Consider the following 19034-nt stretch of genomic DNA (forward strand, 5'->3'; position numbering starts at 1 on the left):
TAATTAATACCGAGCGATTAAAAGTGGCCAAAAAGTCGCCTGCTTCTCTCTCGCCCGCCAACGAAACCACAGACAGGTTACGTAACTCTGTCGCCAGAGCACTGCAGTGACGTCATATGAGGAACGATTTTCAGTTAGTTGTATAGAAAATGTGTAGCGCGCTCATCATTTTGAATCGTTGCTTTGTCGTCAATTGCTCCTAGGGGTCGGGCGATGGTGTCCCCATGCACAGATTTCCACAGGACCCCGCAGTTCGTGCTAAATCGGTTATGTTTGTGAGTGCGAAGCGAGCGTTGTGGAAGCCTGAAACGATATCTTACTTGTGTTCAGATCGCTTCACTGAAGTTAAAGAATCAAAACTACTTACTAGTTGTTGTAAAATATGCATATGATTGATGACCATAAAGATTTTCTATGACACAACTTGTAACATAACGATTTCTTCCTCGGAAGTGAGGTTGTGGTCGAAGTAACAATAATATTGTAAGTAGTATTATATTGACACCCACCTCGCTGCCACGAGAGAAATTGTTATGTTATACGCTATGTCATGCAAAATCCTATTGGCCATCAATAAAATACATATTTTACTACCAGTAGAAAGTAGTTTTGATTTTGTAACTCGGTGAAAACAAACCTAAATACCATTTATCCTCAGACTGGCGGATGTTCCCGACAGGGCGCCGCCATTTTTAAAAATAAAAAAAATCTGTTAGAATTAATGAGATTATAGTTTGTTTTCATCAAGTTAGATAATCAAGACTACTTTCTACTCGTAGTTAAATATGTATTGGAATCATAACCAAACGGATTTTGCATGACACAACTTATAACATAACGATTTCTTCCACGGAAGCGAGGTGGGGGTCGAAGTCACAATACTGCGCGATAAATTTCTTGCTACATTCCCATGGTTAATGTCCACTCACCAGTATGTAGATACTAGTCAATGTGCGTCTTTATATTTGGTCTTATAATCCTAATTAGTTTATTATCATACTTGTATGCATTTTGAAACTAAATAAAAAGCAGACGATCTGCTGATACTTATAGTGAATTTATAACAGAACTGTAATATCTAGACATTTTATAGTTTGCCAATGTGAATCATAATTCGCACACACACCCTAGTGCATGTTGTCTGACTCATTACACTTCACGGCGAAAACAATGATTCTGTTGAATGCTACGACAAATGAATAAAATCAAAATGCAAATATTAAAATTAAAACAGATTAAAGTTATAGGAACAATATCAGGCCATTACCTTGTTCGAGGAATGTATCCATCAATATCCACAAAACTGTTCCAAATGATGTGTCTTTTAACAGTTTAATATACGAAAAGTGATAAATCTTTTCAGGTATTGGTGTATAGTCTCATTGGTCACCCAAGATAGCACACCTGGCAACTAATTGCATAATGTCCGCCTTTCTTTAAAACAGTAATTTAGTTAGCCAATAATGGGCAATCAATCAATGTATTGCCGGTTAATCCTTTGAAAGAAGGACGTTGTTTTACGCAGACACCGACACGACAGAGTGTATTCAGTATAGATTAGTAAATCTACATACATAAACACTACCTTTGACAATTCCGCTGTGTAAGATAAAAGTAATTAATCAATCAGCGTGTTATCGGTTAATCCTTTGATCGATGTTTATAATGTTGACATTTATAACGATGCCAGTTTAAAGTTCCTTTAAGTTTAAAGTTCCGGGTTAGAATGTTCAGTAATCAATACTAGTCGCAAGTTTCGACTAACGGGATCGGATGGTCAGGCTCGCTGACTTGGTTGACACATGTCATCGTATACCAATTGCGTAGATCGATGCTCATGATATTGATCACTGGATTGTCTGGTACAGACACGAGTATTTACAGACCGCCGCCATATAGCTGGAATATTGCTGAGTGCGGCGTAAAACTAAACTCCCTCACTCACCTAAGTTTACCCAAATCTAGACACAGCCATACCTCATAAGCACTGGTGATTTTCAGTGGGTGAATCATTGGTACAAGAACTCTGTTGGTGAGGAGAAGCACCGTCAACCAGCCGAACATTCCGATCCAGACTTGAGCCCCGTACACGTACACCTCAGCAGGAATGCCCAGCATCATGATCGACGACTCAAACGACACCATCAACGACAAGGCCACGGGGAGAAACTTCATAGCACGACCGCCGACCAGAAACTCGGCCGTTGTTTTCTGGCGTCCACCAGACAGAGCAAAGTAGAGTCCTATCCCCAGTGAGATGAGGACGGTGGCGCCGAAGACCACGTAGTCGACGATGTGGAAGCTGTGGCGGCTGACCATTGTAATTCGATTTCTGTTGCTATCGTGCCAAATGAACCTTTGCAAGGGAGAATCATGTGATGCTTATGGTGGGTTCCGTCTCTGAAGTGTACAAAATGACATCAGTGATTGAGCATTGGGTTTAACGGTCATGTGAACAAATAATATTGGTACCCATTGCGTTCAAGGAGATGATAACCGGTCTCTGGAGTGTCAAAAATGTGTCCAGTGAGTCAATCTATTTGGTTTAACGGCCTTTGGAAGAGTTGGTGTCCATTGTGTATATAGTGGTCTCTGAAGTGTCCAAAATGACCCCAGTGAGTGAGTGTGTGTGTTTGGTTTAAGGACCATTTGAACTGTAGGTGCCCATTGTGTTTAAGTAGGTGATGGGTTGTTTCTGAAGTGTCCAAAATGCCAACTGTATTTGGTTTAATGACCCATTTAAACTTTTGGTACTCATTGTGTTTAAGAAGGAGATTGGTAGTCTCTGAAGTGTCCAAAATGACCCCAGTGAGTGAACGTATTTTGAGTAACTTCCATTTGAACTGTTGGTGCCCATTGTGTTCAAAGAGGTGATGGATGATCTCTGATGTGCCCATAATTGTACCCATTGTGTTTACAAAGATGATTAATAGACTCTGAAGTGTCAAAAATGTCCCCAGTGAGAGAGTGTTGGTGCCAGTGTGTTCAAAGAGGAAAGGCCTTATTTCCCTGAAGTATCCAAAATGACTGAAGTGAGTGAGTTTATTTTCAGCAACTGCCATTTGAACTGATGGTGCCGATTGTGTTCAAAAAGGTGATGGATGGTCTCTGAAGTGTCCATATGTCCCCCCGTGAATGTGTGAGTGTGTTTGGTCTAGCGACCACTGGAATTGTTGGTACCCATTATGTTTAAGGCAGCTATGGGTGGTCTCTGAAGTGTCCAAACTGTCCCAAATGAGTGTATTTTCTACGTCCATCGGTACTGTTGGTGCCCATTTGATTTAAAGCAGATGATAAATGGTCTCTGAAGTGTCAAAATGTCCCAAGTGAGCGAGCGTATTTTTTAACACCCACTGGAACTGTTGGTGGCCATTGTGTTTAAGGAGGCCACGGATGGTCTCTGAAGTGTCCAAAGTGTATTTTGAATAACTACCATTTGAACTGCTGGTGCCGATTGTCTTCGAAGATTTGCTGGATGATCTCTGAAATGCCCATAATGGCCCCAGGGAGTGAGTGTGTTTGGTTTAAGAACCATTTGAACAATTGGTACCAATTGTGTGTAAGATGATGATTAACAGACTCTGAAGTGTCAAAACTGTGCCTAGTGAATGAGTGTGCTTGTTTGGTTTAATAGCCAGTTGAATAGTACTTGTATTATACGTTGCCTGTTTAGTTTCAAGAAAACCAAACAGTTTTAAGCGTCTACCACTTACTTTAAATCCACGAGCAGAGGTATTGAGACTCATATTCAGGGCGCTAATATCAATTGTAACTTTTAAAAAGTTGCGTTTTAAATGTATCTACATTTACGGTTCACAGAAACATTGATAAGAGTAAGCATATTACAATAAAAACAAAATTCCCATTTGGCTCCAGTATATGATATCATATGACAATAATAAAAATCAGTGCGCAGTACTAACCCTAGTGAGTGTGTGAGTTAAGATTTATAGTCACATCGGCAATGTTTCACCATATCGTTACTTTAACAAATTACAAATTCATAATAAATGCAATCAAATCATAAAAAAAGCTGTCGACGAAGGACAGTAAAATAACTAGATTATCGCAGATAGATAATTAAAACTAGCATGTCACTGTGAAAGTAAACAAATTTTGTATGTAAAAATACAATATATATATGTATATATAAATGTAACAACACATGTATATATATATGTATGTGTATGTATGTATGTATGTATGTATGTATGTATATATGTATGTGTATGTGTGCATGTGTGTATGTATGTGTATATATACAATAATATTTAAAAACGGGCAAGAGATCACCAACAACTGAAGGTAGATCACCATACTAGGGACCATGGGGACTTACAGTACCTTTGCTACCTGCATGGACCCTAGCTGGATTTACAACACCCCTTCAGCCACTGGCGATTGTAGGAAAGTTAGCCATAATTTAAAATAACAAAAATTCTACTAAGTTCAAATTTACTTTAAATGTTTCGGGACTTACGTACCCTCTCAGGAGGACAATAATTTTACAATCCTTTAAGCCCCATTGAGGGTACAGCCACCAACAATCTAAGTTACTAATCTAAACTACAAATCATTAAAATACATCTATCTACAGATCATATTAATCAGAATTCATCAATTAAATCAATTTCTTAAAAAACAATAATTAAACGAAAATTAACAGTGGTAAAAAGATCCTTAACTGTTTTCAAATTGAAATATTTATCCCTTATGATGGAGAATTCAACACAGTCAAGAAGGACATGCTTGACCGTGATTCTCTCATCACAAGGGATACAAAACGGAGGATCTTCACCTTTTAACAAGTATTTGTGAGTATAACGCGTATGGCCAATGCGACATCGTCGCATAATGACCTCCTCAAATCTGGACTGACATGTACTTACCCTAACCATCAAGAGGTATACATGGACTTTTTCACGTCTTACTCTTACAAGCTGATCATCGTATCATCATCACATCGAAATGTAACAAGCGGTGGGGTAGCCTAGTGGTTGAAGCGTTCGCTCGTCACGCCGAACACAGGTTCGATTCCCTACATGGGTACGATGGGAAGCCCCTTTCTGGTGTCCCCAGCCGTGATATTGCTGGAATATTGCTTAAAGCGGCGTAGAGCTATATTCACTCGCTCATAAGATATACAAGTATGTTTTTGAGACAATATAGTTACCATTTCAAAACTTGCAAATTCGCTAATAAAAGGTTCCTTTTGCAAGCCTAAAAATATAACTTTTTAAAGGGAAAATGACGAATAAATGTTGATAGAATATTAAATAATCGATTTGCAAATAAGTGTCCATACAACTGTGAATCGCACTTGCAATAAGGACAACAAAGCCGTACCAACCGTTTTTGTTTCTTAGTCGAGCTCATTTCCTTAGACGCAAAAGCGTTATCGGTTCAAATGTTATATTTACTTTCAATCACAGTTATGAAGAGACACATATATCTACCAGACATCAGTTCCTTAAAAACAATGTTGGCCTTAGAACCTTGGCCTTGACTTGGCCATGGAATCAGTCGAAAGCAGGAATCCATCGTTAGATGTGAAAATATTAATCTGTGAACCATGGAACTATTGCCCGAGAGAACATTACTTGGAAACACATCATACTTTACGAGAAATTGTTCGCACCAATTACACCAGTGTCCTAGGTTAAAGTCACGAACCCTAAATTTTACTCTTGAGTGATCCTGTCTTGGGGATGATTGGTTGGTTTGTTGTTTAACCCCGTACTCAGCAATATTCCAGCTATATGACGGCGGCGTGTCAATAATGGTCTAGAACCAGATAATCCAGTGATTGACATTTTGAGCATCAATGTTCCATTTTGAGGAAAGGGAAACTATGATTAACAGTATTGTCAAATCGTCATTAATACATATTTCCTCAAATACAAACTCAACAGAAATCATGAAAGAAATTATGAAAGTAAGTAAAACCAAGTCCTTTAGAAATATATAAAAAATGTCTTTGAATGATATGACTCTAGAGCATTTTGACCTTTTGGGGTGACCCCATTCTTCTACACAAGAATCCCTCTGAGCAGACCGACATATATGAAAGTGTAAACAACAGATGCAAATTTCAAGTTTGTCACACTTCGACGTCATCATTTTACATCTCATAACAACTATTTATGCTATTTCACTGGCCGGTGCTTAAAGCTACATCCGCTGGCTATTACTCAAAGGTAATCTCATAACGATCTCTCATAAAATTCACCGAGACAATCTGGTCTCTGAGATCCCCTCAATAGAAGGTCAAGAAGCAATATCACAAAGGAGGGCGAATGGATTCCTGAGTCAGTCACATACCATGGTACTCACGTTTTGGTGTAGATGCCACGGAGGTCAGAAATGAGGTCGTTCGTTCGTACCCTGCGACCGGATTTGAAGGTGTTCTCAAAACTTCACCGGGAGGTGTATCGAGGTGAAGATCAGATTTTAATAAGACTGACTCCAACTGAAACTGCCAGTATCACTACCACTTTCCTACAAACAACAACAACTGTCCCACATCTCTAGTTAATCGTACCTTGACAATGCAAACTGTTATCATAAGAATACTCACCTACCAAAGCCGTCTTCAAGCAGGCAGAATGTGAAACACCTGCGTGACTGACTATATCATTATGCATGTGTCGAATCTGAAGACTTCATCTGAAACTCGAGCGATTCAAAGGTCTGCGCGTGATGAAGCATATCTGCATAATTGTCAGTGACGAGTCTATTTCAAAGATGTTTCTAGAGTTTAGCCCGATGATGTAAACTGATTAAGAAGTTTAACGTATCGCCTTTAAAGAGATAGTGTTCAAGTAAATATTGTATTGCTTTTTCGTACCCATACTTCAATGTTGTGATCATATTTGAAATAACTGTACAAAGAATCAACAACTTCTGGAAAAAATCATCTAGATGTGTCTTCGGTGTGATGTGGATCCATTTGAGGCATCATTCATTATATATCATTTAAAGGAGGATACTAGACAATTGCAATAATTTGCTGAGTGAGAGATAAAGTCATCAGAAACATGTACCCCAATATTTATTTACAAAATATTGGGTTATTATGTTTTTATCGCGAAAACAGTTTCTGTAATCTGCGTTTATATAAAGAACATAATATCAAAGTTGACAAAAACTATGCATTTACGGCATATATTTAATCATTTCAATTAAATTTGACCAAATTAGAATGAATGACTAAATTTGCTGGGTAATTTTGTAGCTGGGGCAGTTCGACTGGTACCCATATAGATATATATTATCAAAATCAGTAAGAGATTTAACATGAGCTTGAAAATGTTTCGCTATAACGTTCTTTTCGGTTTGGAGACCTAAATGATGCAGTCTACCTGAAACATTGCCGAATACAATGCCGAATACAACGGCAAATCATGACGTACTTGTTGCTTTCATTGTTTTCCATTTTGTCCAATTACGCACGTCGGCATCAGACTCGCTATTTGTTCGTAGTGTGTGCCGTGAAAGTTGTTCTGTATTCTCATTGCTGACAAGATGTCATTCTAAGGCTATGACCGAGTACCATAACTATTTCCATAACCAAACACTGGGGAAACATACATTGTCCTGACTAGTATTTTATAACTCACCAGTTTTCGGGGAATAACTTATCTGCGTCGCGAATATTATCTTTCCTCGACCAGGCTGGGATCTTGTATGGAGACTTGATACGTTATTAATGAGAACTAGGATCCTAGTTTTTTTCAACAAAATAATTCCAGTGTAATTTTTGTAGCAGATAATTTCTATTTTACCCCGTCTGAAGCATAATTATTTTGTTTTTAAATCCCAGGCACCCTACAGTCACCCATTTGACACAAAAGGAACTGCAATCACATTTCAAAAAAAATAATTGTTAGGGACTGGTCATATATTTATAGGGGTGGGTTTGCCTGATGGAACTGTATCACATTTTGCTGACAAATAGTATTCTTGTTAAATGATATGGTCTATTTTAAAACTTATTTTGACCTCAAGCGGTGTTTTTTATGCCTCCGTTTCGCTTGATTCTTCTTCTTCATCTTCACTTGAAGATTGTCTTGCAAGATGTAAAATGGGATTGTATTGATACGGTGCAAACATCCATTTCAGAAATGACATCAGGAACATGTTTTACTGCTTCAGAATCCATGGACACTGTTAAGTTGTGAGGTAAATCAAAGAGGAAGCCATCAGCAACAGGCACATATGATGTCATGTCAGGTGATACCCCCTCTGCTCATTAACTGTCGAGTGTTTCGGTAATAGGCGAGAGATTACGTTTTTTGTGTTTTTATTGCTATTTTACAAACATTTTGCTCAATTTAAGCACGGAAGGTGACTTTTAGAATATCCTTTACAACATATCAAAAGTTTTGTTTTCGTTCGTATTCTCCTTTAAACTTGTTACCATCTTTTCCAGTGTCCAGGATAACACGGGAAAATATGTGTAACGTAGTTATACACCCGAAACCTTGGCAATGACGTGCTTGCTTTATTTTCTTTATGGGTGGGGGTGTGGGGGTGTGTGGAAGCTCACGTCATCCCGGTTTACCCGTTCTTGCAAATATGCGAAATTAATATTTTTGAGCATATACAGTCCCATATTTTCTTTAAATCAGTGTGTATTTATTTTACCGTTATTCCCATCTACGACTCAAAACACTGAAGCCGCCTCCTTTAAGACATCCAGAATTTGTATGTTTGTTCGTTGTTAAACGCTACATTCTGCTGGGTATCTACCTATTCTAACCAAAGATTTGATAAACAGTGATTCCATTTTAGAGCTGGTTCGGTTCCAAATTCCATGTAGTACGGTTAAATCTACATTTGATCTAGTTCGCCATGCACAGTACGCTAACCTGCAAAGTTACCACACGAACACGCTCACGCGCATGCACACGAGATATAAAAATAAAAGACATTTTACAATATAATAATTTATTTCTATATATGAAAGGCATCCCTTTGGATGAACTGCTGGTATAAATACAAAACAAGTGCACTGGCAGTCTCAAAACAACATAACATCACGAACACAAGTTATGACAGCGCTGATAAAGGTAAGCTCTTTTCGTCATTTGACGAATATCATTTTCACAAATTCATTAGACGTGCGCAAAGTCAATACCGTAGCTAGCAAAAATAATCTAGCTTCAATGTTTCTATGGTAGACGTGTAGGCAAAATGCATACATATTCCCAATTTTATCCAGGTGAAAAATTGACTTGCCTTTGCATGTATTTAGGACGAGTGCCACAATTACGCGAACACCGGGTATTAACATAGGGACTCTTTGACACATAGATATCATACACCCACATAGATATGATAACCATAGATATGATATAGTAGAAATCGATAATGACCCCAGCATTGACAGAGATGTATTTTGATTATCTAGATGGTTTTGACGCTTCTATTTAACGTAACCTCTAAAATGTCTACTCCTAAAATCCCCAGGGCCACATTACGTCATTTTAGCTGGCAACAAGCTACTGATTAATTTCTTAAAATATGTTAAATCGATTATAGAGCATCCATTTTTGCTGAATAAGAAACATAATTTAGTATCGAACCCTGGTCAAGTCATAATATTTGTCGACAAAACCTGAACATTTGACGAGAGAATTCAGCATACATGTAGTTCTATCCCGAAAGAACCATCCTTCTTAACGTGTCTAGTCAACTGACAACATGTCAAGGCTTGTGTTCGTCCTTCACGTCATTGATGTGAGAAGGGAGATGGGAAACAGTTTTGTCCTTTCCCGCATCAGTGAGTAGTGGTATCTCTGTCTCGGTTGTCTTTTCGAGTTCGATTTCTATCTCGGTGTTATATATACTGTCTTTTCTTTCTGATTTCTGAAACCATAAAACATTACATTGGGTTACCATAAACAATGCGGAGGAAAAGTTTAGTTTCAATATTCACCGAACCCATATTGAGTGTATGCTGGACATATGCCAAAGGGGAACGCTGGACTCTGTAGTCACAGATAATGATAGAAATGTACTGTTTTATTGATACCAATGACGCCTTCATTCTGATAACATCCAGAGATCATGAAGCCGACAGATGGTTGCTAGTAATTGCTCACTGCACTTAATGTCTTGATTAACGCGTTGTTATTCTTCCTGGGGCAGTGAGGAAGCCTAACGGTTAAAGCGTTCGCAAGTCACACTCACTCACTCGCTCACTCACTGTTAATCTTCCAGCTGACCTTATAATACCCGTGTAAATTTAGCCTCATTCACTTCAAGTTGAGCTCATTAGGTCACGCAAGCACTATAGAGTCGCCATGTTCGGTCCTGATAGAAATAAATTAATGTGAAAGAGCACCCTTGTTCGACCTTTACCTAACAAACTCAGTTATAGGGTTGAAAGTCTGAAAAACCACTTATAGAAAGCTACAAAATAGCTCTTTTGATCATATGGTCTTGTGATCCCTATAACCCAATAATAATATCCAGTTAGCCGGTTAGCCGGGGTTAACTTTGAAGTTTGAACAGCTTCGAGGTAGATACCAGGCGCCATAGAAATCCATTAGTGTGTGTGCGTGTGTGCGTGTGCGTGCGCGTGCGCGCGCGCGCACACACACACACACACACATGCACACATATATATATATTATTGTTATTATATTACTAATAATAACCTATTAGATTTTTGTTGTTGTATCGATATATTCCCTTTCATCAACTCTAGAACACACTCTATCACACTCGCATTTTGTATGTTGTTTGTTTTTGTTCGCACGCATAAATGTTCCAGACTGGACCAGACACAAACATCATGGTCTGATCTGAGATAGGATTACATGTGTCAACCAAGTCAGCGAGTCTGACAATCCGATCCCGTTAGTCGCCTCTTACGATAATGAAGGGAGGTTGAAGACCAATTCTAACCCGGATCTTCACGGGTCCCTTGGTAAGTGAGCGGATCTAATTTCAACCTCATTGGAGAAATATTAATCTCCAGCATCATATGGCATGTGGAACTTTTCTGTTGATCGATAAATTACATCTCTGAACCTGTAACGTAAGTAGTTTAGTCATTACCTCATCACTCGTGCTCTTCTTCCCGCACCTGAGAATATTTTTCACCACCTCAGATAAATATATGACATAGCGAGGATCCAGGTCGCCATCTTTGTTGAAACCTGCAGACGCAAAAAAGAAAGAAAGAAAAGCATGTACAAGTGAATACCACAGCTGAATAGGGCCTGTAAGTCTCGCGAGGCGCTACTTCCGGTACTAAGCTGTTTACCAGCTCCCTTTGCGTGCGCCAGCTTGCTATATACGAGACGGGACCCAGCTTACTTCCGGTACCAGATTTCCGGTGACAAGCATGTATTCAAGAACCAGTTCTGGTTCCAAATTGCGCGACCGCCAAATATGACTTTACTAGACCGGACCAAGTGTACAACCATGCTTGGCTGTCACAGATGTTGACAGCAGTGTATGAAATAAGCCCAAAACCCAGGCCGACATCAGGGCTGGTAACTTCAAAATGTTACCTGCCCAAAATGGATTTAACCAGACCACACACCAAGATATGGTGAATTTACTCACATGTATGAAACATCCACAATTTTTACCAGGCCATCGGGCTGGCTAGCTGTAAATGTAGACCGTCCGTCAGAAATCTAGCCCGTCTCGGTCGGTCGGACGGGCTTTATTTCATACACTGTTGACAGTCGTAATAGTTGGCTAATTTAGGGGTGGTTAGATGGGAAATTTGTTATTCATGCAAGGATTATCGGTTCCTTACTGTAAACTGACAACCATGAGACCATTCGAAAAGGTATGAAACGTTGTTTTTCACCGGAAGTACTAAGGTCTCGCGAGGTGCCGTGACCTACTTACGGGCCCTATTACACCAAATGGTCATATTCATTCAAGACATGTTGTCAGAGAATATACACCGCAAGATATTTATGTACATGTGAAGGATGCATAGTTAAACCTCCGAACACAACGTTAGTTGTTTTGAGGTACAATCTGACTTTAAAGGGCGTCTGGCGTCTCTTGCTCAGAAGTTGTTAGATCAAGGTTACAACATTCAAGGCCTCAGTGAAACTGTTTCACGGTGGAGATGTGGATGACATTTTAAAATTTGAAAAAAATGATTTCCTTTGCAATTCCTTATTTTGACTTGCATCTTATTTGTCCTGTATTTTGTGAGTGAAAAGGTCTGTGTGTTTTAATGGGAGGTGCCACTGGTGGGTCAGGATAAGCTCACCTTTTTATTACAACGTAAAGTACAACATACACTACGAAGGTACTACAACGTAAAGTACAACATTGCCACAACGTACACTACGAAGGTACTACAACGTAAAGTACAACATTGCCACAACGTACACTACGAAGGCAGTACGATATAAAGTACAACATTGCCACAACGTACACTACGAAGGTACTACAAACGTAAAGTACAACATTGCCACAACGTACACTACGAAGGTACTACAAACGTAAAGTACAACATTGCCACAACGTACACTACGAAGGTACTACAACGTAAAGTACAACATTTCCACAACGTACACTACGAAGGTACTACTACGTAAAGTACAACATAGCCACAACGTACACTACGAAGGCAGTACGATATAAAGTACAACATTGCCACAACGTACACTACGAAGGTACTACAAACGTAAAGTACAACATTGCCACAACGTACACTACGAAGGTACTACAAACGTAAAGTACAACATTGCCACAACGTACACCACGAAGGTACTACAACGTCAAGTACAACATTGCCACAACGTACACCACGAAGGTACTACAACGTCAAGTACAACATTTCTACAACGTACACCACGAAGGTACTACAACGTCAAGTACAACATTTCTACAACGTACACCACGAAGGTACTACAATGTAAAGTACAACATTGCCACAAAGTACACTACGAACGTACTCCTACGTAAAGTACAACATAACCACAACGTACACTACGAAGGCCGTACGATATAAAGTACAACATTGCCACAACGTACACTACGAAGGTACTACAACGTAAAGTACAACATTGCCACAACGTACACTACGAAGGCAGTACGATATAAAGTACAACATTGCCACAACGTACACTACGAAGGTACTACAGACGTAAAGTACAACATTGCCACAACGTACACTACGAAGGTACTACAACGTAAAGTACAACATTGCCACAACGTTCACTACGAAGGTACTACAACGTAAAATACAACACTGCCACAACGGACAATACGAAGGTACTACAACGCAAAGTACAACATTGCCACAAAGTACACTACGAAGGTACTACAACGTAAAGTACAACATTGCCACAACGTACACTACGAAGGTACTACAACGTAAAGTACAACATTGCCACAACGTACACTACGAAGGTACTACAACGTAAAGTACAACATTAACACCAACTTAAAAGGTACCGATACAAACATACTTAAGCAAGATTCCATCTCAGGGCTAGTTAAACCATATATGGTTCTATAAAATGGTACTCCCTACCTGTTGCCCAGCTTACGAAGAAGCCAACGATGAGTACAATGGCGATTCCAACAGCGCCGAGCCATGTGTATGACAGTGTGTATATGACATTGAACCCAGTTCTGAAACAGACAATACGGAAACTGTAAGGTGATTCTAAGTGTGGCATTTCATTTATACATTTTATGTTTATATAGTATATACATGTTGACGAAACATTTACCCTACCACTTCTCTCTGAAATGTAATGCATTTGTATGAAATATCTACAAAAGACAGTTGTCCCGTTTTGGAAATGTCGAAGATGCAAGTAATACCACTTTCAAATTGAGTAAGTGAGCTGGTTTTACGCCGCTTTTGCATATTCCAGCAATATCTTGGCGTGGGACACCAGAAATTGGCTCCACACATTGTACCCATGTGGGGAATCAAACCCGGGGCTTCAGGGGTGACGAGCGAACGGTTTAACCACTAGGCTACCCCATCGCTCCACGCTTGGCCAGATGGTTACAAGCGCGTTAAGTTTGATAGAGTGCCTGCCCGGAAATCGGATGGTTGGCGGTTCGATTCCCGGTTTCGTCATACCAAAAGACGTTTAATATCGAAATGGTTGTTACACTAATCGATGCTCGGCATCAAGAGAATATAAACCCTCGCAGCCTGTGTCATATAATTGTTTGGGCTCTGTATTCCGATATGAAAATGACCATTTGAAAAACCCCACTGCATTCCGTCGGAATATTAATTCCAATTTTTGTTTTATTTCAGCAATCCGAAATTTTCTGACATTCGAATTTTTTCTTAAATTTTCTCTTCATGATAGAATTCATATATAGATATACACAATTACTCACAGGGACACCACACCAACCAAGCCTGAGACAAGACCCCAACATGGCTCTAGAGTGTAAGTCCCATGCAAGAGACATCCCTTCACCATTGCTAAGCGGGATCTTTGCTTTCTTATTGCTTCATCTCCTGCTGTTGTGTGTGCGTGTGTTCATTGTTATGTGGTTTGTCTGGGTTTTGTGTGTGTGTCTGGTGTGTATAGGTGTGTGTGCGTGTTTCATTGTTATGTGGTTTGTCTGGGTTTTTGTGTGTGTCTGGTGTGTAGGTGTGTGTGTGCGTGTTTTCATTGTTATGTGGTTTGTATGGGTTTTTGTGTGTCTGGTGTGTAGGTGTGTGTGTGCGTGTTTTCATTGTTATGTGGTTTGTCTGGGTTTTTGTGTGTGTCTGGTGTGTAGGTGTGTGTGTGCGTGTTTTCATTGTTATGTGGTTTGTCTGGGTTTTTGTGTGTGTCTGGTGTGTAGGTGTGTGTGCGTGTTTTCATTGTTATGTGGTTTATCTCGGTTTTTGTGTATGTCTGGTGTACATGTGTAGGTGTGTGTGCGTGTTTTCATTGTTATGTGGTTTGTCTGGGTTTTTGTGTGTGTCTGGTGTGTGTAGGTGTGTGTGCGTGTTTTCATTGTTATGTGGTTTGTCTGGGTTTTTGTGTGTGTCTGGTGTGTAGGTGTGTGCGTGTTTCCATTGTTATGTGGTTTATCTGGGTTTTTGTGTGTGTCTGTTGTGTAGTGTGTGTGTGCGTGTTTCCATTGTTATGTGGTTTGTCTGGTTTTTGTGTGTGTCTGGTGTGTAGGTGTGTGTGTGTGTGTGCATTGTTATGTGGTTTGTCTGGGTTTTTGTGTGTATCTGGTGTGTAGGTGTGTGTGCGTGCGTGCGTGTGTGCGTCGTTTTTTAATTTCTTTCATTTTCTATTTCTTGTTTTTTTTTTCATAATGCTCTTGTTTTCTTGTTTTATGTAAGTGTTAATTTTATTCAAAACATATTTCTCAAACATGAAGAATATGAACATAGAGACTTTTCTGGGTGTTATCTTCTTTTTATTGTTTGGTACAACGTTTTAGGGCTTGTTCTGGCCCCATCATCAGGTAGAAATAAAGTTACTGTTCTATATTTCTACCTGATGATGGGGCCAGAACAAGCCCTGAAACGTTGTACCAAACAATAAAAAGAAGATGACACCCAGAAAAGTCTCTGTGTTCATCAAACAGCATCTTCTAAAATGCCAATCAAACATCTAATGAGGAATATGGTCATAATGACATGTTAATTTCTATGGGCCCTTTACGCTAATTAAGATATAAACCAATTTTAGTCCCGAAAGTTCAACTTGAATTATGATTTGAATTATACCCAACAAAAACATAACATACGATAAGGTTTATATAATACTTACACTGGTTCGGCTACAGTTGCAACTGTTGTTACGTCATACAGTTCTGCTGATGACGTCATTAGTCCTGTTGTGTTCATAACTAACGACGTCATGTTGTCCGCAGAACACTGGTCGGTCGGGGCCGGTGTCAGCCAAGGAGTAGGTCTTGTAGCTCCAGAAAACGTAGATCCAGCACACAACCAAATCATAATGATAGTGCTTATCACAGTGGAAATGACTGCTCCCTGAGGAAGATAACGTTTGATTACATCGACAATACGTCATGGGCTTTCATACACTTAACGCCGAAGACCCGGGTTCGATTCCCCGCATGGGTGTTATTTTTTTAAGCCAATTTCTGGTTTCCCCCGCCTTTATATTGCTAAAATATTGCTAAATGCAATATATATATCTTCATACTCCCTCGCTCATTTTCAGACTTTCAGTCCTTTCTGCTATAATTGTAAAATGGCAAGGGTATATTCTTGTTCACTCACACACATATCCATTTTGACTTGTGTTATATACTGTGAGTGAGTGAGTGAGTGAATTTAGTTTTACGCCGCATTCAGCAATATTCCAGCTATATGGCGGCGGTCTATAAATAATCGAGTCTGGACCAGACATTCCAGTGATCGCGTTATATACAGAGTTGGTGGTAACATGCACACTGATTGATCCTGATCACGCTGTTTCATGTAAATTCGTTCGGCATTTTTTGTCCGGGTTAACACATGCTAGTAATCATTACGGAACATACCTGATAAAAGTAATAACCCCCAAACGATGTTTTTTGTTGACGAGACTATAATTCAGAAAATGTTCAGCCCCTCAAAATTACTTACTTTAGCGTTGGCCCATGGGCAGAGTGATGCGAGGATAAAGAGGCCACACAGAGGACCGTTGAAAGCGGCTAAAACTGTCGAAGTAATCTGAAGAAGCATGCGTTTGATAAAATGACCTTTCTGTTTAAAGATAAAACTTTTGGATAAAACTGTCACAGTAATCTGAAAGAGCATGCATTTGATAAGAGAACTCCTCTGTTCAAAGATAAAACTGTCACAGTAATCAAGCACGCATCTGAAAAAAGGCGGTGACCACGTTCTCCAAACACTGAACACACGAGCCTTTCACAACCAACCAACCATCCAACCAACCGACCGACCAACCAACCGACCTGTTCAACCAACCGATCGACCGACCAACCAACCAACCAACAAAACCGACCGACCAACCAACCGATCGATCGACCGACCAACCAACCAACCAACCAACCAACCAGCCAGCCAACCACCCAACCAACCAATCAACCAACAAACCAACCAACCAGCCAGAACCAACCAACCAACAACCAACCCAACCAACCAACCAACCAACCAACCAACCAACCAACCAACCAACCAACCAACCAACAACCAAACAAACAAACCGACCAGCCAACCAACCAACCAACCAATCAAGATTCAGTTACATTGTTGTACTAAATGGATGGTTTTAATTTGTTAATGACACACCTTAGTAATTGAACCAGGACATAAACGTACCAACCGTAATACGTTTCATATGCATATAGGACCGCCTCCGTGGTGTAGTGGTTAGAGCGTCCGCCCGGAGAGCGGAAGGTCGCGGGTTCGATCCCCGACTGCGTCATACCAAAAGACGTTAAAATATGGTACTTGGTTGGTCCCTGCCTGGCGCTCGGCATTAATGGGTACAACAAGGACTGGTCGGCTCGGAGTCAGTATAATGTGTCTGAGTGGGGTATTCATGCTTCACTGCCATGTGGTATCTCAGTGGGCTAGCACTATAAAACCAGCTTAAGTCTGGACTAGTACAAGCAGCCGCACATACACATACACACGCATGCACGTCGTCATATGAGCGAAATATTCTCAAGCACGACGTTAAACCCAATTTCACCTCACCTTATATGCATATATATGTTACAGGGAATGTGTGACATAAACTACAGCCTAATGAACGACGTGACATTGTCACCATATGGAGACGCCAAGCAGCTCTAGCATATCCGTGACATAACATAATACAGTTATTAATCACCTGCGTGAGTGTTCCCCCAATGAGAGAAATAAGAATAGCCACTCCACAGGACAGGGCTCCGAACACGACCACTGAAACATACAGGGATCACTCGTATAAGTCAGTAAGTGAGAGTAAAAATTGAAAGTCACTTTGGCAATATTTCAGCCATATCGTGACTAAAACAGTTCACACTTAAATGCTTTTTAATGTTACATTATAAAATCTGTCGTCAAAGGACAGTCAAACAACTAGGATATCATATATGTAACTTTATTTATTATTTTGGAAATTACAACATAAAAACGGACTAGAGATCACCATCCACTGAAGGTAGATTACCATACTAGGGACCATGGGGACTTACAGTACTATTCCTACCTGCATGAGCCCCAGCTGGATATACTGATATTCAGTCATTATTTAAAAACAACAAATATTCTACGCTTGGTGGAGCTAAATCGACTTTGCAAGTTTGTTTTACTTACGTACTCTCTCAGGAGACAGGTATTAGTGAGTGAATGAGTGAGTATAGTTTTACGCCGCTTTTCTGGGGACACCAGAACTGGGCTTCACACGTTGTAGCCATGTGGGGAATCGAGCCGGGTCTTCGGCGTGACGAGCGAACGCTTTAACCACTAGGCTATCCCACCCCTACTGCTTTAACATGCAAGGCTATTCACTGCTCACATCTACCGTGAAACTGTTAACCTATCAATACCCTTATCAGAGTTGTAAGAGCAATATTAGTGTATCATATTGTGTTTATATGACGCATAACATTCACCTGACACTTTAGCTATCATCGTTGCTGTGAGGTCGGAAACATTTGGTAGGCGTGGTTTGAGAATGTCCTCCCAGGTCATCGCTGACAGACTGGACAGTCCAGATGAAATTGTGCTGTTGAAGAAATATGCATGATGTCTTCCTGAATAGTAAATATAGTTACATATGTCGCAGTGGTATCGCTCAAGCATACATTGTCTTCGTAAAATGGAGACTGCCTGGTTTTCAAAGTAAGTGGTTATGGGTTACGCCAAATTTAGCAATACTTCATAGGGCTGGGACGGGTACTCGGGTACTCGAATCCGGGTCGGGTACAGATGGAATCGAGTCCTATATATTGGAATCGAGTACCCGGATAGGGAGAGAACTCTGTAATGACAAGGGCAGATAATAACTTGCCTCTTTTTCATAATTGACGCAACACTCATTTTCATCATTGGTATTGTCCGATTAATGAAGGTTATTATTAACGACTGTAATATATCTGCGCAT

The 19034-nt window shown here is 40.0% G+C and overlaps 1 protein-coding gene across 1 annotated transcript in view; it reads right to left on the reverse strand.

The window, feature by feature from the left end:
• Nucleotides 1-19034, reverse strand: part of LOC124268556 — a 58169-nt gene that overhangs the window by 28696 nt on the left and 10439 nt on the right. Inside the window, exons 10-17 of the mRNA XM_046703549.1 lie at nucleotides 18544-18656; nucleotides 17778-17848; nucleotides 16562-16648; nucleotides 15738-15961; nucleotides 13523-13623; nucleotides 11068-11168; nucleotides 9710-9870; nucleotides 1978-2356 (exon numbers count right to left, since the gene is read on the reverse strand). Coding sequence (XP_046559505.1) covers nucleotides 1978-2356; nucleotides 9710-9870; nucleotides 11068-11168; nucleotides 13523-13623; nucleotides 15738-15961; nucleotides 16562-16648; nucleotides 17778-17848; nucleotides 18544-18656 — 1237 coding nt within the window. The remainder of the gene's footprint in view (nucleotides 1-1977; nucleotides 2357-9709; nucleotides 9871-11067; nucleotides 11169-13522; nucleotides 13624-15737; nucleotides 15962-16561; nucleotides 16649-17777; nucleotides 17849-18543; nucleotides 18657-19034) is intronic.

Source organism: Haliotis rubra, unplaced genomic scaffold (genome assembly GCF_003918875.1).
Source record: "Haliotis rubra isolate DU_JTF1 unplaced genomic scaffold, ASM391887v1 Scf139, whole genome shotgun sequence".
NCBI classification, from domain to species: Eukaryota; Metazoa; Mollusca; class Gastropoda; order Lepetellida; family Haliotidae; genus Haliotis; species Haliotis rubra.